Source organism: Apteryx mantelli, chromosome 4, assembly GCF_036417845.1.
Source record: "Apteryx mantelli isolate bAptMan1 chromosome 4, bAptMan1.hap1, whole genome shotgun sequence".
In the NCBI taxonomy this organism is placed as follows: Eukaryota; Metazoa; Chordata; class Aves; order Apterygiformes; family Apterygidae; genus Apteryx; species Apteryx mantelli.
In genome coordinates this window covers 19,258,164-19,285,819 of record NC_089981.1, presented here as the reverse complement: position 1 = coordinate 19,285,819, position 27,656 = coordinate 19,258,164, and the positions used below count along the sequence as shown (strand labels likewise).

Sequence of the window (27,656 nt, the reverse complement as noted above, 5' to 3'; positions counted from 1 at the left end):
CCTCAACAGAGTGGATCTACAGCAGAGCAGAAAGGATATAGAAGTAAGAGAAGATGATGATGAGGCGGTGTGGAGAGAACGCCTGCGGGAGATATGGTGCGGAGCCAGGTGACTGGCAGAGTATGTGATAGCTGCCCCAGCATGTACTCTCTACACACTGACGAAAGCCAGCCAGGGCCAGACATGCCTATTCCGTTTTCTCAACAACGTCTAGCTACTTCGCAGCCACTACTCAAGCTTTGCATAGTCGAGATAAGAAAATAGCTCTAGCAGATGAAAGGGGCCCTTAGGATACACAGAGTGAGTCCTGCCTGGGCATCCGACCCATCCGTCCAGCCTCCCATCAGCGACCCCTCCACACGGCTCCGGGGCTCCCCGCACAGTTTGGAGTGCAAGTCCTTCATTAAATCTACTTTGTTCAACCCCTCACATGCCTCAAGTGTCTCTCTATGCCGGTATCCAACCCTCCCTTTCCTGCCTTGAGGTCACACAGGGGAATTCATCATCTTGCCTCTTCAAGAAACCCATCCAGGGGCTCAACCTGATGACAGAGTGGAACCCTCCAAACATCAGCACAGCCATCTCCATGTCTCCTTCGTGTTGAGACATGGAGGGTCTCCAGGCTCCATTCTCTTAAACTCAAGTGATATTTCATATCCTTTAATAAGCATTGCTCTCGATAAGAGGTGTTCCAAAGCAAATACTCACACGGGAACTAGATGACTAGCGAACATTTTGCTTTACCATCAGCCCCCAAAATGGCTTACTTTCTTAGCACATTGAACAAAGCTAACTTAATTATTTCCTTTTCTTTGCAGGAGGAGAGGATGATACTCATATCAGTAACATTCCCCTACCAAATGTGTATGTGTTCTCACCAGTTATAGAAATATTACTCTAACTTACTTTTATTACTTAATTTAGTTTGAGGGTATTTTCCTCCTTTTTTATACTTGCTCACTTTATTTAGGACAGTTTCAATACCAAGCATGTCATTTTAAAATAAAAGTATAGTTCTTTCCAGAATTTCCAAGCAAAACTTGTATTTAATAAATGTCAAAGCAAAGTGTTTTCATCATTTTTCAGCTGAAATTATTCCCCCAGGATGGCCTGGATATGATTTTCTTCCACCAAATTTCAACACACTGTCGTACAGATTTCTTTGCAACTGGGAGTTCTATAATGCCAATAGGAAAATGCTTTCCTGGTCACCAACTTCCTTCATTAACATATTGCATTTATTGCATTCTCTGAACTGCTCTTTTCATGGCAACCTTCACATTGCTGTTGCTCAGGCTGTAGGTGAAGGGGTTCAGCATGGGAGTCATGACCGTGTAAAACAGCGTGGCCACTTTGTCCTTGGCCAATGTGTAGGTGGAGCTGGGGCGCAGGTGCATGAACAGAGTCACCCCATAAAACATGGTGACAACCAATAGGTGGGGGGCACAGGTGGAGAAGGCTTTTCTGCTGCCCTCTGGAGAGCAGATCCTCAGGATGGTGGGAAGGATATAAATATAGGAGACAAAGATGATTGTCATTGTGCTGAGACAATTTATGCTGACAAGAGCAAAGATAACAACCTCGTAGGTGTGGGTGTCAGAGCAGGAAGGAGCTAAGAGTGGGGGAATATCGCAAAAGTAATGATTGATAATATTGTCTCGACAGAAGGAAAAAGTAAAGATGAAAGTGGCATGTGTCACTGCATGCAAAATGCTGACTACATAGGAACCAACTACAAGCCATCCGCATGTCCACCCACACATAATGACAGGGTACAGGAGGGGCTTACAGATGGCCACATACGTGTCGTATGCCATGACAGCCAGCAAAAGGCACTCAGCGATCCCAAAGACAACAAAGAAGCACAGCTGGGCTGCACACCCTGAGAGACCAATGGTTTTCTCCTCTTCCAAGATATGTAGCAGCATTTGGGGGATGATGACAGAGGAACAGCAAATGTCAACAAAAGCCAAGTGGCTGAGGAAATAGTACATGGGAGTGTGAAAATGAAGGTCCGCCCTGATTAATATAATCATTCCAAAGTTTCCCAAGAGCGTGACAGTGTACATCACCAGGAAAACTAAGAAAAGAGTGACCTGCAGATCTGGGCAGTCTGTCAGCCCTGAGAGAATGAACTCTGTCACTTCATCGTAATTTGCAGGGATCATTTTCTGTAACACATTCAACCTGCAAGGGATAGATAAAATGACAGAAAGAAGTGGGGTTAGAAGAGGGGTGGGAGAAACTGAGCTTTACAATCCTGCAGCTTCAGTCGTCTGATTTTGGCACTTCAGTAGCCAGCTTTCCCTATATAACTGAAGGGAGACAAAGTACTTCCTATGGGTAGGTCATAAAATGCCAGTTAGACTCTGAGTCCTTCTTGGAAGGCCTCTGTCCGATGACTTTAAAAGGAGCCTAAAGCCAAAACCTAGTTGTCAAACTAAACAGTGAGAATACCCACCTGGGTTTAATTCAGCATTTCTATTTCTATTTCTTATATAGCTTTCTATCTGTGCATTCCTGTCAACATTTAGTACAGGTAGAAAGTCAATACATTGGGCACTTTTCAGTGATAGCCTTCTTTTTTTTTCCAGTTAAAATACTTAATGTATGCTGGCTTTTCCTTGGTAAATTTCAGGTACATTTTGAAAAGAATTAAGGGGAAGAAACCAACATTTTTGAAAAATAAAACAGCGTGAAACATTTTGACTGGCAGAAATACTTTTCCTGTTGATTTTCATTTTCCTTATGCAAATCAAAGCAAAATAAAAGCGTGTGTGTTTTTCTTTTTGAGCAGACATGAAAACACAGTTTTCAGTACACACTGCTTTGACTACTCCGTAGAAAAAGAAGTCACGACAGTACAGTAATGACTGGGAAACTAACTTGGATGCATTGCCAAAGCCATAAAAGATTACATGTGAGGAGCGGCGCAGGGCAGACAGAGAAGATAATACAGCCTATGCTGTACATACTGTGCACAGCAAACTAGCTTAATGTGGCTCCTGTTACCTTGGCCACCACGATCATGTCTTGCCATTGCAATGGCAGCTGTGAAGAGACTGAACACCTACACATCTCCCTGTTTTATGGCATCTATCATTTCAAGCAGCAGAGTCCTCTCCCTGTGTTAGATTCCTTCTGTCACTCCCAACCTCATTGCTATAAATGAGATATCTTAAACCTCTGGTGCTTTCTTTCAACTATCTTAATGCCTCCAAGTTCATAAGAAAAAAAAAAAAAAGACATGTTTATCTTAGCTACATGATGCTCTTTCACATCCCATCCGTTCAGACTGAGGAGGCTGAGGACTGATCGGAATACAAAATACCTTCTCATTTTGGATGTGACTATCTCCGTAAAACTCAGGCATTCAGGGTCTGCAGCCAGCACAGGCAGGTCAGTGTAGCACTTTCAGGAACTGTGATGGGTTTGGCTGTTCCTCCAGAGCATATGATCACGGCTAAAATTCACCTTCAAACAAATGTGGGGAGTGTTTTTTAGCACTTGTTCCTTTAACAAAGTACTGAGAACGATTTGTTCTCACAGCTTCCAGAGTGCAGACAAGACCTCTCTGTAGTTCTTAGTATTCACGTTGTGTTTATATTAATTTCTGTGACCTTGGAGGTATTCCACTCCATGGAGAACAGAAGCTTGAAAACAAGCAAAGTCCACCCAGGATACAAATTTCTTAATCTGTAGCCTCATTATTGGGGCCCAGGAACAATTTGTTATGAATGTCTGGATTTAAGTAGATATCCTGCCCCATCTCCAATACTGAAGAAAGAGAGTGGACAAAATATGGGCATTTACATCTGCACTTATGAATGATTCACCAAAAGCAAAACCAACCTTTTTCCACAGTCATCTCTGGTTATTATCTAACTTTCTTGAGTATCTTTTTTAGTGTCATGAGCAAGCTAGCTTTTAGCGGTCCCTCGATATTTCTTTCAACATCGCCTCACTCCATTCAGTACCCACAGAAAACAACATGACGCAGCAGGCAGAGCTCCAAGCCCAGTGCACCTGGAATCAAATTTGAAGTTGAAAGAAATCCTGTCATCTGACCTTCAGCACATCACTGCATCTCACCATGCCTCAGTTTTCACATTTGAAAATAAGGACTACAGCACAAACCTCGGTTACAATTGATTATGAAAGCTATGTCTGTATCAGCTTATAAATATACAATGGCTAAAAGAAGATTTTAGAAGCATTACTGTGATAATCTGAAGTCCTGTTATAGCACTCTTTTCCCCCTTCGTCACTGTGGAAACAGAAATTGTAAATAAGCCCTCTGAGGACAGAGGGAAATGACTTTTTCTATGAAGATGCGCCTGTTTTTCCACTAACCAAAGCATCTAGAGTTATAGCTCAGAGCTAACAGGCTGTCATTTAGAAACCTGGATATCTAAAATTGGACAAATGAATCAGAAAATATTGCTCTGAACTAAGTTTGTCTTAATATAAAAGATGATCAGATATGATGTCATGCACACTCTCCCTGAATCCAGGACTTCGCCACTTGGCTGTGAATAGCAGCCGTATAAGTTCTTTAGTGTTTTCCTTCAGTGCAACACTTCAATGCAACCTTTCCTTCCTGGCAACACCCACCTAGTAAATCCATGAAAACTATGTAAAGATGCAAGACTATATCCTCTGCTTCTGAGCATCAGCATAAACCTCATTGCTTTGGTTGACAGTACATATAGCTTCACCAATGCGCATTAGATGTGCGTTATTTTCTACCCTGTCATGACCTCTAGAAACACAGACATCAAACCCCCGCCTTCTTGAGCGCTCCTGTGAAAAGTAACAGTGAGGCTGCTGTGATCATGAGTGTATCCCAGGATACAAGCAAAATTTGGAGGCTGATTCTCCAGTAACACCTCCAGCAACTTTTTTCAGTCCAGTCTGCTTCTTTGGGGCTCTTATTGTTCAAATATGAACTGATGCTCATTCTTCGCTTGCATAATATATCTGTATCGTCCCTGCTAGAGGAAATGGCCAATTTCTGATCATTAACATCCAAACCTCCATGAGATTCAAAGCAGTGATCCCATTAATAGGTAGCCAGTTCTCTAGACTCCTTTTGTACTCAGCTGAGACCAAGAGTAAATTCTGAAATGGATTTATACAGCCCATTCCTTTCCGTCAGTGGTCAAGAGAGTCTAGACAGCTAGCTCAGATGTGGTGCTCCGTTGCACGCATCTAAGATGGGCTGGGCGAATCCTGCATTCATACATTTTCTGGCAGGTGTCTTCCAGGGGAAACCAAATTCGCAGAATGTGACTGTTATTTTATCTTTTTTTCTGATCATTAGGAACACTCAGATTGCCTGGCTTAAATTTCCCCATCCTCCTCTCTGTATTTCTCTTTGCTATCCAATGGCTAAAGTAAGGAGCAAAGATGCAGGAGACCTGGGTTCTCCCAAAAGATCTTTGCTGTTTTGTTGCAGAAAGATTAATTCACTTCAGTATGCCTCAAATGCACAGGGTAAAAATAACATTTCCTGCTTCTCATGTATGCAGTAAAATGGATACAACTGAATTGCGGTAAATCATTAATGATTACTGACGTCTGAGATTGTACGCCAGCCTCATCTCTAACACCAACTTTTTGCCTGCTGCCAAAAATACAGACTATAATGCCATTCTGCAAAGAAACTTGGTACTGTCACTGCTTGTTAAGGAAGCTCTGTTCATGTCAACAAAATACAGTTACCCAGGCAGTGTAGGCAACTCTCCATCTAACTTCTGGAACCTAGTTTTACTTAGGCAAGAATTTGGCTGGTCAAACATCTATAGGTATATGCAGAAGCAAAATTGTACACATAGAAGTATATTTCCAATTAAGAAGGAACCGTATAGTAAAGAAGGCATCTCTGGAGGATGATACAGATTCAAATGGATGCTCAAAAAATGTCTCTTCCTCACCACTGAATATGAGAAAAGCCTACCATGATTAGGTATTGTAGTGAAGTAATTTAAGTAACCTAATAAAATATGAGAGCCTTCCCTGTCTAAGTCCTTAAATTCTGTTTCCTCTTGTTCCCTGTTTCCTTGTGTGGTTTTTTGTTGTTGTTGTGGTGGTGGTTTTTTAGTCCCCTAGTGGTATCTAGAGAGGGTTCACAAGGGATTCAGAATTTTGACTAATTAATATAAGACTTTTTTTCAGGTTTAAATATGTCTTGCATATCCTGTGTTGACATCAACATGTGTCTCAGAAGACAAACATATCCCAAAGGAATCCAGAGTTTTATGTATATACGTACGTGTGTGTGTATGTATGTATAAGCAACAGGAAAACAGCAGATTTGTGAGAGAGAGAGCAAGAAAAGCTGTTGAAAAGGTAGGTTAGACCATTGCAGTTATATTTTTTTAATTTTAATGTTCACATGATTTTGGAAGGAGACACAGCTTGGTCTTGTATATAGGCATGGATGTTAGACGTTCAAATGCTACTTCTTTTCTTCTTCCCGTCGTACTGAAGATATCAATTTCCTGTTTTCAGACCTCCTTTTACCTACCTATGTGTCCCACCTTCAGTCCTCTGACTGCCTGTCTCTAATTCTCATAGCAGGTGGATTTCATTCACTTCTTAAGCTGTTTATTGCCAGCTGTTTAAACCCTAAATTCTTTCTTTTTTTCTTTTATTTGTATTAGGAAGCCCTATTCATGCATTTAAAAACTCAACACGAGGAATAGAATTCTCTACTGGGATTCGTCTTAGCTTCAGAAAAGAGGTTCAAGTATTATTTTAGATGCCCTAGGACATCTGCATAGGCCTGACAGATGGGATCTGTAGAGAGCTGTAGCAATCATGTCCTGACAGGGTGACAGCAAGAAGGGGTGCTCTAGGTGGGGCTGAACTTTCACTGGAGACCTGTATTTATGCACCCACCTTCCTTCTAGGTGTCTGTAACACAACTCTCTGTGTGTGACCTAAGCTCCTGTTCTAGTTTGTGGAGATTTAGCAATAACTGTTAGTAGGGTCTTGAGAATTATTCAGCCATCAACAAATAGATGTCTACTTTAGTTAGTGGAATTAGCACTTTAAGCTCCACTTCTAATGGGGGTAAATCCCCATTAGAAAGCATTTCTGAAATTGAAGAGGTAGTTTTTTCATTTCACTGTAATCATTGAAGACCTTATCAATTATCGATTTTGCTTGGGTCACTTCATCAAAATAATTTTATAATTAATATGAATTGTTAAAAATGTGAAGACCATGAAGTTTTCCAAATGAGTTTAGTTTTAAGCAGACGAGCAGTTTAATAAAGTCCTCAGAGTGCTGCCAGGCTTCAGAATTTTTTCTTGTGCTGCTTATTTTTACAATTTTAACATTTTTTTCCCCCCTCGGCTAGCATGTGAAATATATCACCATCGGGTTCAGCTCAGCAATTTCTGAAGATGAAAGAAGTTCTGTGAGATGAATCCAGCCCAAGAGGGGATATTAGGTGCCATTATTATCTCCTTCCACTAATACAGGTAGAGACAGTGCTATGTATCCACCGGTTTGAATAAGTCACTGTTGTATGGAATTCCAATAGTCAATGATAAGTCCATCTGAAGATTGTCTGGATAAGTTCAATAGAAGCCCAAACCCTGAAATGTTTAGATGTGATATTATAAGGCAGGAAAGTACAGTTTAATGCCTTCAATTAATATTTAGACAGTACATGAAGAAGGGAACTTTTTCACCGCATATTAAAATCCTGGCACTTTTTTGTTGTATTTTATGTAGCTGAAGAGGGGGAAAAGACTGAAAACAGCTTTGAAAATACTTGTCATTCTGGTGTGCACAGAAGAGCTTCCTCCGTACCATTTAAAGATACAATCTGAAATAACCATCTACCTGGTGGAATATTATGATATTCCTTCATTTTCATAGCAACTGCATTCCTCCTGCATCACTTAGTTTTCATTTCTAGTAGCCTAAAGATGACTTCTTGATCTTATATATATGAGAAAGAAACGTGAGAATGACCATGAAAGGTCGTTGAATTAACTGAGATTGCAGAATATTTGCAGACACCAGGAGAGAAATTTCTTTGATCTTAAGGATCAGGATTAGAAATTTCTATTTTCCATCAACAACCTTATGTCTAAGGAGTGCTTTCCGCTTTCTTATCCAGATCTTTTTTAAGGATAGATAAATGGCAGATAGGAATCACACTAGAGTGACAGAATTCATTCTTCTTGGGTTCACCAGTCGTCCAGATCTTCAGATTGCTCTCTTTATGGTGTTCCTGCTAATCTACATTGTCACGCTGGTGGGGAATTTTGGGATGATCGTACTCATCAGGATTGACTCCCAGCTTCATACTCCAATGTATTTCTTCCTCAGCCACTTGGCTTTTGTAGACCTCTGTTATTCTTCAACCATCACACCCAAAATGCTGACAAACTTCTTATCAGAGAGAAAAACAATTTCTTACCATGCCTGTGCTGCACAGCTGTGTTGTTTTCTCACATTCATGATCACAGAGTGTTTCCTTCTGGCTGGGATGGCATACGATCGCTACGTGGCCATCTGTAACCCGCTCCGCTATAGTGTCATCATGTCCCGGCGTGTCTGTATCCAGCTGGTGGCTGGCCCTTACCTGTACAGTTTCTGTGTCGCCTTGTTCCACACTATAATTACATTTTGTTTGAAATTCTGTGCTTCTAATAAGATCAACCATTTCTACTGCGATGACCTCCCCTTATTAGCACTCTCCTGTTCCAACACCTACATCAAAGAAATGTTAATATTTGCCTTTGCCAGCTTTGATATGATCTTCTCGCTTCTGATTGTGCTTGTCTCCTACCTCTTCATCTTCTCTACCATTTTGAAGATCCCCTCTACTCAGGGCAGGCAGAAAGCTTTCAGCACCTGTGCCTCCCACCTGACAGCTGTCACCATCTTCTACGGGACCCTGATTTTCATGTATTTACAGCCCAGCTCTAACCATTCACTGGACAGAGACAAGGTGGCCTCGGTGTTCTACACGGTGGTGATCCCCATGCTGAACCCCCTCATCTACAGCCTGAGGAACCAGGAGGTGAAGGCTGCCCTAAGGAAAGCTGTGTATAAAATATTGGTGTTTTAAATAATGTTGCAGAAAGGGAAGTGTCATTCCCCACCCCACCCCCCCACCCCCCGCTTTTTTTTTGCTTTCGACTTTTCTCATTTCTTTCATTAGAGCTTTTCTGAACAAAAAAGTAGACACCTTAGGAAGTCTGGTATTTCTGTGACATACAGAAAAAAAAAATAGGGCTTCCCTACTGTAGACTGGCATTTATGTGATACGGTGGATGTGGTTTCAAGTCAGTTCACACTAAAGAGGGCTTGGAACACAGATCCCCTACTTCTGGGCAACCTGTGAGCTATTGTGGCAAAGTTAGGCATAAAGCAAGTGCAGCTTCAGGCTGTAATGCTCTGGGTTGAGAAGAAAGGATCTTGACATTTGCTTATTGTAAAATAAAATTCTGCAGCTTCACTTGTTTTCTCCCAAGGTCTGAGAAATGAAGAGAAATGAAGCTTCTTTCTTCTGGTGGATACTTGCTGGGAATCCTTAGGTCTCTTGGCAGACAAGGACTCCCTGAAAATAAAAACGAGATATGTGAAAAGCCCTCAGTTGAAAATGCATCTGTGATTCCAGAGGGGCTGCTCATTCTTAAATACAATGCATATGAAATCTCACCAAGTCAAAGTTCAAAATGTCTTAGGCAATGTAAGTGAAAGGTGGGTTTGGTAAGACAGTGGTTTTCCTCCCATCAAGCCTTTTTTATTATCTTTTTTTTCCTTTTGTTATTTGCAGTCAGATGAAAAGAGCAAGGCAATGGAAAATATCTAAATTCAAAGCAGTTCCAGAATTGCAGTCTTCCCTAAAAGAGATTCTTTTCACTAAGACTTGTCCGCTCAGTCCAAATGCCATGGGAAGTATTATCTACAAGACTGTGGATTTGATTTATGGAATCATGAGATACTCTCCCTGAATGCCTTTTCCAAGAGATTTAGTCATTTACAGACTCAGTAGTCTCTCTACACTGCTATGTGCTTGAGTAGGTTGCTACTACTTTCAGAACTTCAAAAAAACTATGCTTAAGAGATCATTTATTACTTGTTGCCATTATTAATGGGAATAAGATTGTACAAAAACCTGTGTATTCATTTTGACATTAAGAATTAAGGTGTTATAAATTCCCTCAGACAAAGTTTGCAGAAGTCCCTTAAATATATACGCAGGCTGCCTGGTGCTAATCTCACTCTCCCAAGACCAAATGCAAAATAGCATCTGACGCTTCAGCTCCAGCTGGAAATAGGGACATTCCCCTGTGTATAGTAGCCTGGAGATAAGAGCATTTAGCTGGAGGGTGGCAAAGCCGAGTTCTAAGTCTTCAGCCTGGGCAGGTGTGAACCTAGAGATCTTGCCTTTCATCAGTATTGATCACTGCATGTGAGCTGTCCTCTGTGACCTGTCACTATCTATGGCTTCATGGCTATGACAGAGACCTTCATCTATTAAAAAAAAGTAACATAAAAAGAAAAGCCCAAGTTACTGTCAAAATGTTAGGATAACATTTTCCACAGAAATGGGTCCCCTCCTAACTTCTGTGCTGAACTTTTTCTTCCATTTTGTTTTTTCTTAATGAGATTTGGAACCAAAGCCTCTACAGGCTATAGACAGACGCTTGCGGCCATGGCATCGTTCTTTCAAGGGGGGACTTAAGAACACGAAGAGCTTGTCATCTCTTCTGACTATAGTACACACTCTGTCTTTCACTATCTGGTAGTGAACTAAAGGCCTGCTTGATCCTTATCTAAATTCCACCATGTGTCCAGCTTTTCAACAGAATGTGTGTCTAGGAGAATGAAAGCAACATTTTCTAACAGGTTTCTAAGGTAGTTTCAAAGGCAGGGAAAATATCTGCAGCTTGAAATATAATGACATCTGGCAGCTCGCATCTGCATTACTGTTTGTATTCTCTATCCTCATTCTGTCCATTAAATCTTAGTCATTTAGAGAATACACAAAAATGCAACCTGTGCTCAAGTGCACAACAATGCCAAAAATCCTCTAATGAATTTTAATAAAAAAGAATGCTAAAAGCAAAGTCTACCAAAAAAAAAGAAAAAGAAAAAGGGAGAATCTGCATGGCTTCTTTCCCTAACGTAGCTGGTGGGTTTTGGACTCTTGCTCCCAGAAGTTTGGACCTGGAATGAGAAGAGACATCCAAGCAAGCACACAACGACAGAATACTCTGTCCTTAGCTGGGGCAGATCTTTGACAGCTTGAAAACAGCTGTTCTGCATGGGTTAAAAGCAGCTGTGGAGCAGATTCAAAATATTCTCATAAACTATGCCTAATCTCATACCACCAACATTTATAAAATTTCAGTATTGACTTGATGAGCACTGGATTGCCCAAAATAAAATAAAAAAAGTGGTAAGGCATGAGATGAATCATTCAGTGGCATTAGCATGTGATGCACACTATAGTGCCAGTCACCACAAATAGTCCCATTGATTCACGTGGAATTTCTCATTGTACAAAAATTATGAGGGCTTGTCAGCAGCAAACAAGCTGCTGGCTTTTGCCAGTTGCTACCGGCCAGCTGAATCACTGTAACTGATAAAAGCGTACTCTTCAGTAATTCTGAACATAGCATACATAACAGGAGCTTGAGCAACTCTTAAATCATTTCAGTATTTTGCCAAGTAACACCTCCTCGCAAGTTCAGGCTTTTATTTATTAAATCTACGGAAATCTAGAAAGAAATATCAAAACAAGATTGGAATCATAAAATGACAGGGTTTTTTTTTCTTTAAATTATCATTTTAAGAGAAATGAAAAGCTAGTTGTTGGGTTATAGTACTTTCCTTTCTTTTCTATATCATCTACAGCTACTGCAGTGCTTTTATTTGACATACCTGTCATTGAGTTTGAGCGTGTGATTTAGCTGGCTGAATGTTGTCACCTACAGGTGTAGACTTCTACATCCAATCTAGCCATTCTGCACTCTCTTACCAGGTCCTCTAGGAAGCAGTTCATCTTGCTCCAAAATAAACATATTGCAGAGCTTATATAAACAGTGCCTTAAGTTCCTACTTCTCCCCATCTTACAGTGACTATTAACTACTCCACTGTATTATAACAGCAGAGCAAACCACCAAAATCATCCTTTGAGCCCACCCAAGACTAGTGAACAAAGATGAGTTTTTCAACATACCCCCAGATTTAATGATAAAGCTGAGCATGAGCTCTAAAAATGAGATCAGAAGGTTTCCAACCTTTCTGGGGACAGTCTCAACATTGAAAAGAAAGTAAACCCTCCCTGGGAGTATCATTAGAGAAATATTGCATACATCAGAGTTCTCAAAAGCACTTGAACTAAGCACTCAGCTCTCGTATACTTACAGGGACTTTGGGTTCTATTAAAATGAGAACAACTTTTTTTTTTTTTTCCCCTCACCTCTGTGAGATGCAAAATATCCCCAGTATTACTATGAGTTATCCTTTCACCTCATGGTCATAACTAATTTGTGTTCTTTGCCTTTTGTCCCACTCACAGGGGCACACATTGATTACAGGAATGGTCAGAAGAAACAGGACAACAGCTGAAGAGTTTATTCTTTTGGGAGTCAGAGATATTCAGGAGCTGCAGGTCCTTCTCTTTGTGCTGTTCCTTCCGATCTATGTCACCACCTTGGTGGGGAATCTCAGCATGATTGCGTTAATCAGGCTCAACTCTTGACTCCACACCCCCACGTACGTCTTCCTCTGCCACCTCTTTGTGCTAGAGCTAGGCAATTCCTCAGCAGTTGCTCCCAAAATGCTGCTGAGCTGCTTTGCTGTGACCAAAATATGCATGTCAGCTCAGGGTTCAGTTTACACTTGTGTGACCCTAATGTTGTCCATCACTTTTTCTGCAACATTCCTCCACTACTGAAGCTTTCCAGGACTCCCCAGAAACACCTAGTTCTGTCTAGAAATTAGCTTCCGCTTTAAAACTTTGACATATCCAGAGAGAGGTGGGGTGAATTCTCTCCAAAGTGTAGGAACTGGATGTGATTGCACTGAAGGGATTGTCACTCCCCTTAGGCCCTCAAAAGTTTGGGTGAACCTGGAGCACAGGTCTGACACTTGGCTGTAAATTTGTTGTTGCAACAAACCCAGTTACAGAGCCCAAACTGTTTCAACTGAAACATCTGAAGCTCAAAATTACAGAAGACACAGAAATGAAAGGCCTCCTTGCCTCCATCACAACATTGACTTCTGCTCCCTTTTCCAAAAACAGTGCTGGAAAATTCAGATGTATTAAAGAGCACAAAAATATGCTCACATAACACATAAAGAGGGCTCTGAAATTCTTTTTCAAGGATACAAAGACTAATTAAGGGGATCTCCGTAGGATGCGCAACTGCATATTCACACAAGGAACAGCAACGTTTTGTTCTGTGCAAAGGATATGCTGAACGGCTGAAATAAAGACTTGAGGGACCGGGTCCTTAAGGAACCACACAACAAGGCAGTGAATGAATACCCCTAGGCACCCACAACTGGCAGTGTTTGGAGTGGCAAGAATATATCTGCTTTCTGTGACTTGTCCTATGAGACAGTGCAGAGATTTTACAGGAAAAGCATCATTGCTCTTTGCTCTGATGATCTCTAATCTTTGGACAATCCTGTTGACAACACCATGAGTAAGAGGGATAAATGGGACAATAAGGAGTACATACTGTGGATAAGTTGATGGGACCATTACTTATTCTCATTCCTGTACGATGATTTACGTGTTTATTTTCCGTTTGTTTATCTTGAGGGCTCAGACGTGCTAAAACTTGTCATTACTAGTGCCACTTCTTCCTGCATCTTCACTGCAAGGTAAGAGAATCTGGGATTTTCTTAAGTGAAATTCTAGTGATTCCAATTTTTGGTCCTTTTTCTTTTTTTTTTTTTTAAGGCTATCCAGGAAGACATGTTTTAAGGGGGACGGACTAATTTTCCTCTTTCCTTTTCTCCTCTTCTTTCTTCTTCTTCTCCATCACTGTGCTACCTGAGTAGAAATATTAGAATCACCATATTAGGCCAGATGAAAAAAAATCATCAAACCTACCACACCACCTTCAACATACAGATAGCACCAGAGACGCCTGAAAGAGGTGCTCAGAAAACTGGATCAAGCTTGGGGAAAGTTATAATGCAACAGTGAGACACAGCTCACCTTATGGTCTCTAAAGATGGGCTTCATCTCAGCTGTTGCTAGAAGTCTGAAGTAAAGCATCCACATCTAAGGTAACTCTCTAGGCTTTAAACTGGTTCTCCAGGTGCCCTCAGTAGTCCACAGGTGGAGAAACACTAAGTACTAAGATAAGCGAGATATCAGAGGGAGATGGCAGGTCACTTAAGAACACAAGGCATACAAGCCAGCTAGTTTGCCAGACATGATTTTGGAAAGGATATCCCATTGTTTTCTCAGGAATTCACCTGCTGGACAAAAGCAGTGCTCAGTAAAACTGAGGGAATTCTCTCTGAATTCTACAGTTTAAAAAGCAAGCAAGCAAACAAACAAACGGCCAAACCCAGACTGCTGTCAAGATTAAAAAATGCCAGGTTGTTTAATGTGCGAATGTAAAACTAAGAATATAGTCCTCTACCTTAACAACATCGTAGGGGACAAATAAAGAAAATATGTTTGAAAAAACTGTAACATACAAATGGGCATTTGGAATATAGCATTTTCTGTATGCTTGTGTATCTGTCCAGGCAGAATAACTCGATTTAGACACCTATTTTAAGGTGTGGTGAGTTACCCTGTGGAAGAATCTGTCACTTCAGCTGGTGACGGAAAGAACCTGATTAATTAGTTTTTAGACTAGTAATGTTAGGTGAGATGAATTCCAGCTTCTACAGATGCAAGTGTGCCTGTACTCAGGTGTCCAAATTCATACCTACACTGAATGACTGATATTTTGGGGAAGGTACCTAAAAGTAGAGGTCTTCCCAGATATACCCATTTATAATTATAACTTTTATGCCATACTGTTTGCTCAGGCAAAGCAAACAAAAAAGTTAGTGAGGCAGTACTCTTACTGGTAGAACTCATCAAATATATGTTAGTGAAACCAGGTTGGTTTGTACCAGATGGCCGATCTACATACATTTCTCCTAAACATGTGTCTCCAATTCTATCTACTTCAAATTAAGGCATTTCAATGTGCAAGTGAATTGATGCAACATTCGGGGTTCACATTCACAGAAGTCAGGAAATGCATAGTCAACAAATACATACAAAGGGCAGGGGGGGAGATACACATATACTCACTAATATTCTCATATCCTGTGTTCTTTATGTGTGTAGTTCATTAAGTATACAATGCATACTCTGCAATTTATAGAAACAGTTTGTGTGCATACACCTATGCATAACACTATACATAGTGTGTAGGTATGTATTTATGTTTACAGCAAATATAGCTATCAAAGTGATGCAAACGTTAAACCTCTATTTGACACATATATACAATATATAATATAACAAGCATTCCTACCGAGTCCTAACCAAAATCGTAACAGTACATCCTTTCTCCAGACAAAACTTCTTCTTTAATTTTTTTTCTTTTCCTCTCTCTCCAGAAACCTCAGGGAAACAAATACACCAGTAATGCATGTTTGCATCCAAACAATCATCCCATGTGTTAGGCCTGATGTTAGAAACAATCTGCACCTAGCCAGAATTCCTGTGTCTCTATAACTTGTGATTAGAAGAGTGGAACGTTACTAAACATCTTATGTTAATTCCTTATTACTACTTTTTCTGCGTAGCCTTCTCCAACCCATGTTCGTGTTATCTATCTAGCCCCTTAACACACAGACCTGTGTTTTGGTACTGAGAGGAATGCCAGGCAAAATGGAAGCCCTTCTCTCAGTTGGTGTCTCCAGACCCTGCATTGCAAATGTCAAATAACCATTATGATCCTTGTCTCCAGGTCAGTCGATTTCCCCTGCCCATGGAAGGAAGAAATCACAGTACAGTCACTAGCTTCATCCTCCTGGGGTTCACCACTGACCCAAAGCTGCAGCTTCTCTTGTTTGTGGTGTTCACAATTGTCTACATCATTAGCCTTACTGGAAACATCACCCTGATTGTGTTAATATACAGCAGCTCACGGCTCCATACCCCAATGTACTTTTTCATTGGGAACCTGTCCTTCCTGGATCTCTGGTATTCCTCTGTCTATACCCCCAAGATCCTGGCAAACTGTGTCTCTGAGGACAAGAGCATCTCCTTCGATGGGTGTGCAGCTCAATTCTTCTTCTCTGCTGGTTTGGCCTATACTGAGTGCTACCTGCTGGCAGCAATGGCCTATGATCGTTACGTGGCCATCTCTGACCCACTGCTTTATGCTGCTGCCATGTCCAAGAAGCTGTGCGTGGCGCTGGTGGTCACCTCCTATCTCAGTGGTTTTGTCAATTCCACAATCATTACCAGCCACACGTTCACCCTCAGCTTTTGTGATGCCAACGTCATCGATGACTTCTTCTGCGACCTGCCCCCACTAGTGAAGCTCTCCTGCGATGTGACAGACAACTACCACATGGTCCTGTATTTCATCTTGGCCTCCAATGTCATCCTCCCCTCCACATTCATCGTTGCTTCCTATGCCTCCATCTTGGCTGCCATCCTGAAGATCCGCTCAGCTGAGGGACAGCGCAAAGCCTTTTCCACCTGCGCTGCCCACCTCACAGCCGTTACCCTCTACTATGGCTCCATCCTCTTCATTTATTCACGGCCCAGCTCTTCCTACATCCTGGCGAGGGACAAGGTGGTCTCTGTGTTTTACACAGTAGTGATCCCCATGCTGAACCCCCTCATCTACAGCCTAAGGAACAAGGATGTGAAGGACGCACTGAGGAGACTAGTGAAGAGAGTTTCTTAATAGAAGAAAATTAGCAACTAAATCTCTGAAGGTGTATGTATCACTGTATTTTCTTGTTTGTGTTTTTATTTATTGCTTTTCACAATAAATATGGAATTATACAGTTGACAGAGCGTAAGCTCTTCTGTTCAGAAAATGCTTCCTGATAAACTGGAGGCACCTCTGTTGCAAACATACTTACTCTCCTTCCTGCCTCTCCCCAGGCTTCAGCACTTCTTTAGCCAGATGCTCCCAGCACACGCATACCTACACACAGTCCTGAGCACTTCTAGTATCATTTGTAGGAAAGCATATTAAAAAAGATCAAGTGGTTTCTTAGGTATTAACCTGCCTTTTCCTCCCCCCTCTATAATGCTTTAGTCCAACTGAAAGGAAAAAAAAAATAAAGCTTTTTTTTCCCTTTTAATTAAGACTGTGTTTCAATTTGTTTCACAGTCTAAGAATGAAGAAAAAAACCAAAATTCTATCCCAGGCCCATTAACACCAAGAAACTCAGAGTCTATGGTGTTCTGGAAGAGATCTGCAGAAGTCCAACAAGCTTCACTGGTACACTTGGGGCCCTGACAGAAGGAACCAACAGGCTCGGCAACCTCTTTATGAGGCCCAATACAGTGTTAAGAGCCAGGGTCGAGACTGCCACTTGGCTGGTCCTTTGCTGTCCAGGGCAAGGGTCAGTACTTCTGGTTTCCATTGCTTAGGGTAACTGATAGCAAATGATATCCATGATATAGATTCATCAGCCAGCTACTGTTTTCTCCACACTTCTACTTGTAGGCAGGAGTGCGGAAATAACCACTGCCTGCCTATCACTGTGATCCAGCTCAAGGATCAGGAAACATCAACCTCACTTAAAACATTTTTCTCTGTCTGCTGGGACTCCCACTTGTGGCTCAGCTTGCTGATTGAAACAAGGCTACCCCATGCTTGGGTTTCTGGGCAGATCCTCATCCCCCAATGGTAGATCACACATCAAATTGCTGCCCTCACTGCTGTATGTGAAGATGGCCAAGTGAAAAATCTGAGCATGACAGCTGGCACAGAATAAGCACCGACCTTGCTGGGTTATGTCCTGCCGCCTCTTTGGCAAAAGAGCTATCCTTTGCAGCCTTGATAGAGGTACACTATGATGGCAGGTGCTCCCACTTCTCACCAGGATCCTTTCCTTACCCAGTCAAGATGATCCAGCCAGCCACTGCAGCAGCCAGCATTAGTAAACCTTGACTTATGTCAGCCAAGCAAGCCTAGGTACATTAAGTCTGGATTTGGTGACTTGCAGGACATACCTGCAGATACCACAGGCTCCCTGGGAGTACTTGAAGCAGATGAAGCCTTTACTGGGGGTGTGAACAAAGACAAATGCAAAATCCTCCCTTGTACTTAGTGCAGGGCAAACCAGAAAAGGGGGAGTATAGCCAGGAGCCAATACCACCTCTTTCTAGACTAACCGTAACGTGATTTTGAACTATCTTTTGGTTTTCTTTCCATTAGTGGAAAGCAGGCAAGAACAAATTGTGCAATTAGTGAGAACCAGCAAAAGCTTGTTAACTGTACATGCCATGAAAACAGGGATGCCTTTATTCTTAAATGAGATTGAATGAACAGGCTTGTATCAGCATGAACAGTGTTAACAGTTGTAGCTGGACCCACAGAAAGCCTTTCAGCTGGCCTGAATGCAAAGCTCTCATCATATAGAAGGTTAAATCTATTGCCATCACAAATGACACTGCTCTTCCTCCCAGAGCAAGGAATGCACTCTGGGGACTAGCCACCCCTCCAGGAGGCACCAGCTTAACAAGTCCTTCTGGGTTCATGAAGAAATTATCCTAATGATCCTGAAACCTTCTCAGTGAGCTTGTAGTCAACTTACTCATTCTTCTTAACAAGCCACGAGGGACTAATTAGCAGAAACTAACAAGAAACTTTCTTCTTTGTTAACGGCAATGAACACTTCTGAAGCAGGTTTGTCACAGCTAGCCCAGGCCCTGAAGACAGTGACCACAGAGTTGAAGGGTCAGTATGCTAACATATGAGTAATTTAAGGGACCAGTTTTCAAGGAGCCTCAGACTCACTCTTCCACACCTCTCGAATCCTCCACTCTGTTGTGCCAGCAGAGCAGCAGCTCCTGTGATAAAAGTTGTTGCAAGAGTCTGCAGGAAAACAAAGCTGTATATCTCTTACCGTCAGCTGATCAAGCATCTGCCAGCAAGGCATGCAGGGCAGGGACCACACCAGCACTGGGGCAGTACCAGAGGACCTAAAGAAGAAGAGCAGAGCAGGTCCAGTAATAGTAACCAGGGTCAGCCAGGAAATCAGATCTGGATCCAGACCAGCAACAGACCTGACCAGGCATAGCTGCAACACAGCTCACATAAGGACCAGAGCAGGCAGCTGAGCTTAAATGCAGCTCTCAAGCAAAGAGAGGGAGGAGACCCCCACCAAGATTTTGCACAGGTCTTTTCCTAGCAGCCTGTCCAAGGTCACACAGCTGCACCATATCAGAGCTGGCCTTGTGCAGTCAAAGCCCTGGTGGGGAGAAGAGATTGCAGAACCAGTTGGTGCACTTAGGCCCCTGACAAATACCTGCTATGCCTCCCTCAACCTATGCGAGGCTGCTGGTGATCCTCTCTACCCCTGCTGGTATGGGAGGGACTGGTTCTTCTAGAAGCTGTTTGGACAGCTCTCTGTCAGGGCAGGGCTGCACCTGAGCATGGGGTGATGCCTCAACCATCACTGCAGAGGAACGTGTGGGAGATATGACTGCACACTGATGTCTTCTGCTGTGTTGCAAGTGGCACATCATAGTCAAAAAGCAATGCTACTAACACTCCTATTTTCTTTATTTCTCTACACATTCTGCCTCAAGTCCCCTCCAGCACACAGCCACCATGCCTTGCCTTGTAGGACAGCATGATTAATTATTATTAATTATTATTTAATTTAATATAATAATTAATTAATGGATTTGGTTATTAACTTGTTGTTATAGTTATTAATTATTATTAATAATCATTGGTTTCAGAAGCTGGAACTTTAAGAAAAACTCTACGTCTCACAAAATAATAAGGAATTGTCACAAACAGCAAAACTCCACTTGCATAAAAAGTTCACTGGTTCAAAGAGAAAAAAGCTGTGTGCGAAATGGGATTCATTGCAAGCAAATCACTCAAAATTGCTCTTGAAAATCAATGATGTCCATTATATGTAAGGGTAAGCCTTAGAGCTCATCCATTAGAAATAAGCAGGATATTAACACATGGGGAAATACACAGCAATATGTTAGTTCTCTTTTTATTTTTAAAACTAAGTTTGATTCACTGACACTTGCAAATGCTGAGTTATGCACAAATAAGAGAGTTATCTAGGCTTCCTTTATAAGCAGATGAAAGAAACTGTCACCCCGTCTTGCCTGTATTGTAACCCCATCTGGAAACACCTTCTGGAGGTCCTTTTTTCTCTTCATATTCTGTACAGGAAGCTAAGACTATTTCTGTACACCTAATTAAAATTAGATTATGTGAATTCCACTCTCTGTGCCTTCCGGAAGACCTATTTTAAAGGTAAATTCATTTTCTCTTCTCCAGTTATTTTTAGACACTTATTTTAGAAAAAAAGCTTCCCCATCAGGAGTGTCCTCAGGCTTCCCTTCACCTCCATGTTCCTCAGGCTGTAAATGAGGGGATTCAGCATGGGGATCACTACCATGTAGAAAACAGAGGCCCCCTTTTCCTGTTCCAGCAAATGTTTTGAACTAGGCCATGAAAAACTGAATGTAGCATTGCCATAGAAGACAATGACCGCAGTTGGATGGGAAGCATAGGTGGGAAAGGCTTGGTACTTGCCCTGCCTAGAGTGAATTTTCCAGGAGAGTAACTAGAGTGTAAGCATTGGATATGAGGATAACCAGGCTTGTGGTGATCGTATTGAATCCAACAAACACAAGCATGACTGTGTCATTGACACTGGTATCAGAGCAGGAGAGCTTTAATATTGGAGGACCTTCACAGTAGAAATGATTGATGACATTGGGACCACAAAAAAGACAGATGAAAGGTGTTGGCAGTGCGTACCATGGAGTTCACAGTCCCAGCCAAATATGAGCCAGGTACAAGCAAGAGACCCTCTGGGACACAGTGATTTTATAGTTCAGCAAGCTACAGAAGGCTGCATAACAGTCACATGCCATCACAGCCAGGAAGTAGCACTTAACCTCAGCCATCCCTAAATGATGCATTAGCTCAGAACAGTCACAGTGGCAAAGACTGCGTAAAAATAAAACCGAGTAACACATCCAACAGAAGAAATGACTTTTCTCTCTGACAATAGATCTGACAGCATTTTGGGGGTAATGCAAGAGGAATAGCAGATATCTAAGAAGGGTGGGTTGCTCAGGAAAAAGTACATGGCGGGTGTGATTTTTTTGATGGGAGCGATCATCCCAAAATTCCCCAACAGGAGGATGATATAGATCACAAGAAAAGAAATATGGGGACCTGAAAATCTGGACAGTGTGTCAGTCCCGTTAAAATGAACTCAGTGATCAGGCTGTGATTTCCTTGAATCATTGATATATCATCCAATAACTGTGAAAACAAAGATACAGTTAGAAACAAATCATCAAGAATCTCTCCACTTTCTCCTTTTTTGTGATTAGGAGTGGACATAAGAAACTGGGAAACAATGTTTTTTCTAAGGCTAGAAAACACAGGTCTCAGAGAAAATTGGTTTGATAAGAAACACTCTGTAAGAAAGCTTGAAAGGGATTCCCATCTTCCAGCTAACCATCTAAAACTTGGGTATCCAAGTTCCCCTTACAGCTAACCCAAAGAGAAAGGCAACGTTGGAGGCTGAGTCATCCCATCATCATGTGGTTATCTAAGAGAGGTGAGATGAATCATCCATGGGAAATACCCACTTCTCTGTCTCTATTGACTTGAAGGGAAGACTCAGCGACTGTTCTGAGCTAATGCCTAACTTATGGATGGCTGAGGTTAAGTGACATGAACCCCCACACACACCCCCACAACCCACAATACACATGAGAGAGGAGGTGACACCAGCAAAAAAGAAATCAGAGAAATGATAACACAGTTTTCAAAATGATTGCATAGTTCAAAGTAAGCAAAAATAAAACCCTAATCAGGTGCTTTCTCGTTTTTGTTCTGTGGGAGTAAATATGGTCTGTGCTAAGCATAACACACATCATCTCTGTGATGCAGTTTATGTTGCCTATGGAAATGAAGAAGAAAAGTATCAAGAATACGAGTCAGTCTCTTGTGGGTGCCTCCTGGGTGTGTTCAGTCAAATAACTCATTTAAATATATATTTTATTAAAAGACTAACATGAGGAGGGAATAGTTCTCCTCCTCATGATTAAATCTTCTGCTACAATTTAGAGTAGAAAGTTCCTGAACTTACCTGACATCTTGTGATCAAAGGCACCTTTTGCTTCTTCTGAGACACAAAGACAACGCATACAATGGGTTGAAGTACAAACTCTGACCAAATGATCCTTGGAAAAGCCTTCTCTCTTGTCTGCATGTAAAGTCAGTGGAGAGCCAGGGAAGCTGCTCTTTTCTGAAGAACTCAGTGATTTTCCTTTCCCTTGAGCAAGAGGAAGAGTTTCCAGGACCTGTATGCAAAGACCCCCGGCTTGTTCCCTTTTATCTTTCAAAACTCCTGTGTGGGCAAATGCATAGCAGAAACGCACACAAAGTGATTTCAGAGAGCTTGATGTGAACAGGGTCAGGGCAGGAGGGGTGGGGGAAAAAAGCAAATATTTGAGCAGCTTTTGCATTTATAGGTTTTTTCTCTAGCTTGTATTAATATCTCAGCGAATGTTACATGCTTTGATTCACAGGAAGTGGCTATCAGTGACCTTGACTGATGAGGCTGTAGTCTCAATCCTGGCCACTCAATAAGTCATGTCACAGCTTGTTCTAAGTGGATATGGTTTTCCATCCTGGTGGCAGTGAAGGTGTCTCCATTTAAGCATCTAAGGAGCTTTCAGGCTAAGAAAAAAGGAAGCTGCTTGGTCCCTGGAGTCAGGGATTTCTTGAGGGAGGGGAAGACTTCCCTGACCAAAGGTATCTACATTCTGCCCAAGTCCCAATTTATTTACATAAAATTGCATTATGTATCTAGAAATGCACATACTGTAATTTACATCTACAGATTTTAAAGCTAGGTCAGATGAACCAAGAATCAAAACGGCAACCCATCAAAACCCTAAATAAATATGCATGATGTATATACATATACAACAAGCATATTATATTGTCTATTTTATAAATAAATAAGTGTGTGTGTGTGTGCGCACGCGCGCGCGCGTGGGCGTGCATATATTTATGCACATGCATTTATATATATTCAAGTTGGAGTTGAATAGGTTGTCTCTTTCATCCTAGATTCATCCAACCTGCCTTTAACATGAAAAGATGGTGCCTAATTTAACAACATAGGCAGTCCAGGTTCCCCTATAGTCTATGGAAGGAGGTAGGTATTTCAGAGGGCAATGAATGTCTCAATAGTTCAGTCAGTCCTAGACATTTTTTTTTCCTACTGATTAGAAAGAGAACCTAGGAGACACTTTACCTAGACAGGGCCTATCTGGGCCTAAGCAACTTACCTCATGTCACACAAGGAGTCTGTGACACTTCTGGGAACTGAACCATGATCTTCTGTTTAGATTATCAAGTCTCATGGTCAATGAGCTGTAAACACTTTGGTGTGTTCACCAGAAATCTGCCCATTCTTTGATATGAAAGGAGCTCTGATGATAATCATTTTCACACTGACAGCAATAGCTATTATTAATTGTCATTACCCGAGATAACAGTGCTAATGTGTTCTCAAACCACAAGTGGTCAAAAGGGCTAAATTCCTGGAATTACTAATGTAAGACTGTAAACACAAAGGAAAGAATGACAAATGCATACCTTACTGAGACAGGTCAATAAACAATTTAATCCAAGAGCAGTTAATGACCAGATGTTTAGGAACAAGGCAGAAATTTCCCAATACACATGTCCAGTTGCTCAGCACTAGCTCACAGGAGAGCGCTATTTCTTTTCATACCATAGTACTACAGATATAGAAGAGTATAAGTGTTTCTAAAGAGACCTCTCAATTCTTCTGAAGCATCAGGAAAGATTATCTTTCAGATGAATGTTTCCTATCTATCACTCTCCCGAGGGCATCCTTCACCTCCTTGTTCCTCAGGCTGTAGATGAGGGGGTTCAGCATGGGGGTCACCACAGTGTAAAACACAGAGGCCACTTTGTCGAGGTGCTGGGAATGCCTGGAGCTAGGCCATGAGTACATAGACGTAGCAGATCCATAGAAGAGAGTCACAGCTGTCAGGTGGGAAGCACACGTGGAGAAGGTTTTGTACCTGCCCACAGCAGAGTGCATTCTCAGAATGGTGGCCAGAATGTAAGTGTAGGAGAGAAGAATGATCAGGCTGGTTATCAACAAATTGAAGCCAACCACAACAAACATCATAATCTCATTGATGGCTGGGTCTGTGCAAGAAATGGCATAAAGTGGGGGCCCCTCACAGTAAAAATGATTGATGACATTGGGACCACAGAAGGACAGTCGAAATGCAAACCCGGTATGGATGGTGGCATTCACAATCCCAGCAATATAGGAGCCAGCTACCAGCAGGGCACAAACTCTGCTGGACATGGAGATTGCATAGAGCAGCAGGTTACAGATGGCCCTGTAGTGATCATATGCCGTAACAGCCAGGAGGTAGCATTCAGTGGTGGCAAAGGTAGCATAGAAATAAAATTGTGTAAGGCATGCAGAGTAAGAAATGACTTTCCTTTTTGCTACAAGATCTTTGAGCAATCTGGGGGTGAAGGAAGAATAGCAGATGTCTAAGAAGGATAAGCTGCTTAGGAAGAAGTACATTGGGGAGTGAAGCCGAGAATCTATTCGGATTAACACAATCATCCCCAGATTCCCTAACAGAGTGATCACACAGACCACTAAAAACACCATGAAGAGGATGGCCTGGACATTCGGATGCTCTGAGAATCCTGAGGGAACAAATTCAGCAATGAGGGTGTGATTTCCTTTGTCCACCATCATAACACAGTTGCTGTATGAAAGCAGAGAGACAGAGAAACACAAAGTCAGCATATTCCTTCCCCCCCAAATAAATGGTAGATAAATACATGTCTTTTTTATTAGGAAGCACAAAGCTCAGAGGCAGGAACTGTAGAACAACATATTGAAGGTTTATCTCAAAACACATTTCAGAGAAAACAAGGTGCATGATGGAATGTATTTCTAAAAGTAGCATTCTCTTCCAGTCACTCCTAATTTGGTTTGATAATGTCACTTCTCAACAGGAAGACTTGTTCCATCTCCTGAAGAAGCTACGAAGTTTGTTACTTACCAGATCCAAAGAAACGACCACTGCAATTTCTTCTGCCTTTAGAAAACTAAGTCTGTATTTTTTTTAAAAAAACATGTCTAAGAAGATAGAAAGAGGGAAAGCCCTGGTGAGAGAGAGAGAGAGAGATTTTTTTTAGGGAACTGTCTTTAGGAAAGTTAGAATAAAATTCTCATTTCTTCCTTTCCTTCTGATGAAGAAGGTGGGAGCAACTTTGAAATTAAGTTTGAAGCAGGAGATTTAGTGGAAGTGTAACGTCCATTTAAACATGGTGATATTTGTATCATTCTTGTGATGCCACTGAATTGAGAAAGACAATGAAAAGAATTGGAAAAGGTCAGTGCCAATGGACACCCCAATAAAGCTACTGTTCCATTACTAAACGGGGGAAGTAAGATATTGATAATACCATTTAGAAAAAGAATGATAAAAGCCTATGTCTTTTTAAAACAGAAGTTAGAACTAGTTACAGAAAGCCCTCAGTGAGGGTCTGTGAACTGTGTTACACAAGTTATTGAATTATGTCATTGTAAAGGACCATTCTGCATACAGTACTCAATGGAAAATGTAACGCATATACCCTTATTCAACTTGCACATAAGTCTCCCTTAAATCTGGATTTTGTGAAACTGGAACTTCACAAAATTTATATTCCATTCCAGGATTCAAGACAGTTACAGAAACTTTCACATCACTTGGAAACAATTTGAAGTTTGCCAAATAGCCCACCGTGAAGGTTTCCATGAAGTGATATTCAAAGTATAGCAAGTAGCAGAAATCTGCCAGGCCATACAATGCCAGTCCTCTTACTCTCCTTCATGTAAAAAGTGTGAGATAGAAAAGAGCTCAAGAGCAAGACAGCATGCTTTTTCCAACATGGTGAAAAGGCGCCCAGTGAGAAACAAATACAACACACACTTTCTATTTAGTTTATTCTGTGCTCTCTCCCCACCTTGTCATATTAACCTGCTTCATAAATATTAACAAGGTGAGATAGATATCAGTGATCTTGCAGATATTTCCTAACACAGAGCATGTCAAAGCAGTGTAAAGTTCCTGGTCATTAAGTGTCTGCTAAGTAGCTGCTGGCTATTTAACACCTCTTTAGACCATCAGTGTTTTGTAGAGCCATTTCATCACCTTGTCCAAACCAACTGACCTCACCAGTCACTAGAAAATAACTTTGAATCCCAGTAATCTTAATTAAAATAATCAGCTGAGATTCTGGGGATGATAACCTCTGGCAGTGATTATGTACCTCTGTTGACTTTAATTAGAGCCTGAGCTAGCATCTACCTGAGACTTGGATAAACATCTTTTAAATACCTGGCTTTAGCAAGACATATCCTAACCTTGGGGGACTATTTCATGTGCAAACAGGTTCCTCTCTGAAGTATGCCCTTTGTAACAGAGCAGCTCTTCATGGCATGATTTAGGCTAAAATTGGGATGTGCTCCCCAACTCACCTGTTTGCTCACATTTCAGGGGCCTTTTCAACTTATCAGAGACACACAGGCGATGCTTGATGTCTCCTAGACCAAAATTAGATGTGGGAATAAGCCCCTTCTTCTCCAAGTGTTTTTGTTAAAAGCAAGAATGATTTGCCAGTCGTGAAGGGCATCAATTCCTGACCAAGAAAAAACACTGTTTATATGATCCTTTTATTACAATACCAAGGGTTTTACCAGCAACTTCCTAACTGTGTCATGCAGAAATTTCTCCTGGGAGTTCATGATTTTGGAAATAGCTCCTTAAGGAGGAGACATGTACTAATACTAAGTAAACACAATTACTTTCATCAAATAAGGTGTAAACTAGGATGGTTTTCCTACTTCTTTTTGTGTACAATTTATCTCTTGGAATCACAGAGAATTAAAAAGAATTGATTCAAGAAATAAAGATTCAAAGATTAGGAAATAGATTTAGGATTTGGAGAACTTTTGCACGTGCTAATCAGGAGGAAGGGAAGAAGAGGAGGGAAAACCATTCATGAACTCTTCTGCTACAATTGGTTTTAACATTAAGTAAGATATCCTACTATTGAAAAACTAGAGAGTTGTACCCAGGCCTTCTGTGAGAGTCAAAGCCAGGTTCAAGGGGAGAAAATTCTCTTTTATTGCTTTTAAAAGAAAAAAAAAACAAATCTGGCATTTGCAGTTAGATCTTCCAGGGAAAACATCCATGTAAAATATCAGCCTTTCTTTGAGAAGTTAGTATCTTACTTGGTGACCTTTATATCAAAGAAAAAGCATAGCTCAGACACTGCCTTCATCCATTTTGCATTTCTGTTCATTCCAGAAACTTTCTTGCATGCAAAAAGCATCT

The 27,656-nt window shown here is 41.4% G+C and overlaps 4 protein-coding genes and 1 pseudogene across 4 annotated transcripts; 2 read left to right on the top strand and 3 right to left on the bottom strand.

Annotated features, from left to right (window-relative positions):
- Nucleotides 1-1,238: 1,238 nt before the first annotated feature.
- On the bottom strand, nt 1,239-2,168 carry LOC106487947 (olfactory receptor 5AR1-like). Its single transcript, XM_013946760.2, has one exon. The coding sequence runs from the start codon at nt 2,166-2,168 to the stop codon at nt 1,239-1,241; it is 930 nt and encodes a 309-aa protein (XP_013802214.2).
- Nucleotides 2,169-8,134: 5,966 nt separating this feature from the next.
- On the top strand, nt 8,135-9,094 carry LOC106487946 (olfactory receptor 8U3-like). Its single transcript, XM_013946759.2, has one exon. The coding sequence runs from the start codon at nt 8,159-8,161 to the stop codon at nt 9,092-9,094; it is 936 nt and encodes a 311-aa protein (XP_013802213.2). The 5' UTR covers nt 8,135-8,158.
- Nucleotides 9,095-14,270: 5,176 nt separating this feature from the next.
- Nucleotides 14,271-16,929, top strand: LOC106487930 (olfactory receptor 9G19-like). The gene is made up of 2 exons (XM_013946738.2): nt 14,271-14,284; nt 15,979-16,929. The coding sequence occupies exon 2, from the start codon at nt 16,000-16,002 to the stop codon at nt 16,927-16,929; it is 930 nt and encodes a 309-aa protein (XP_013802192.2). The 5' UTR covers nt 14,271-14,284; nt 15,979-15,999.
- Nucleotides 16,930-20,530: 3,601 nt separating this feature from the next.
- LOC106487928 (olfactory receptor 5AP2-like) lies at nt 20,531-22,352 on the bottom strand (annotated as a pseudogene).
- Nucleotides 22,353-24,079: 1,727 nt separating this feature from the next.
- On the bottom strand, nt 24,080-25,075 carry LOC106487945 (olfactory receptor 5AR1-like). Its single transcript, XM_013946758.2, has one exon. It carries the CDS (start codon nt 25,073-25,075, stop codon nt 24,080-24,082), a length of 996 nt encoding a protein of 331 aa, XP_013802212.2.
- Between the last annotated feature and the right edge of the window lie 2,581 nt (nt 25,076-27,656).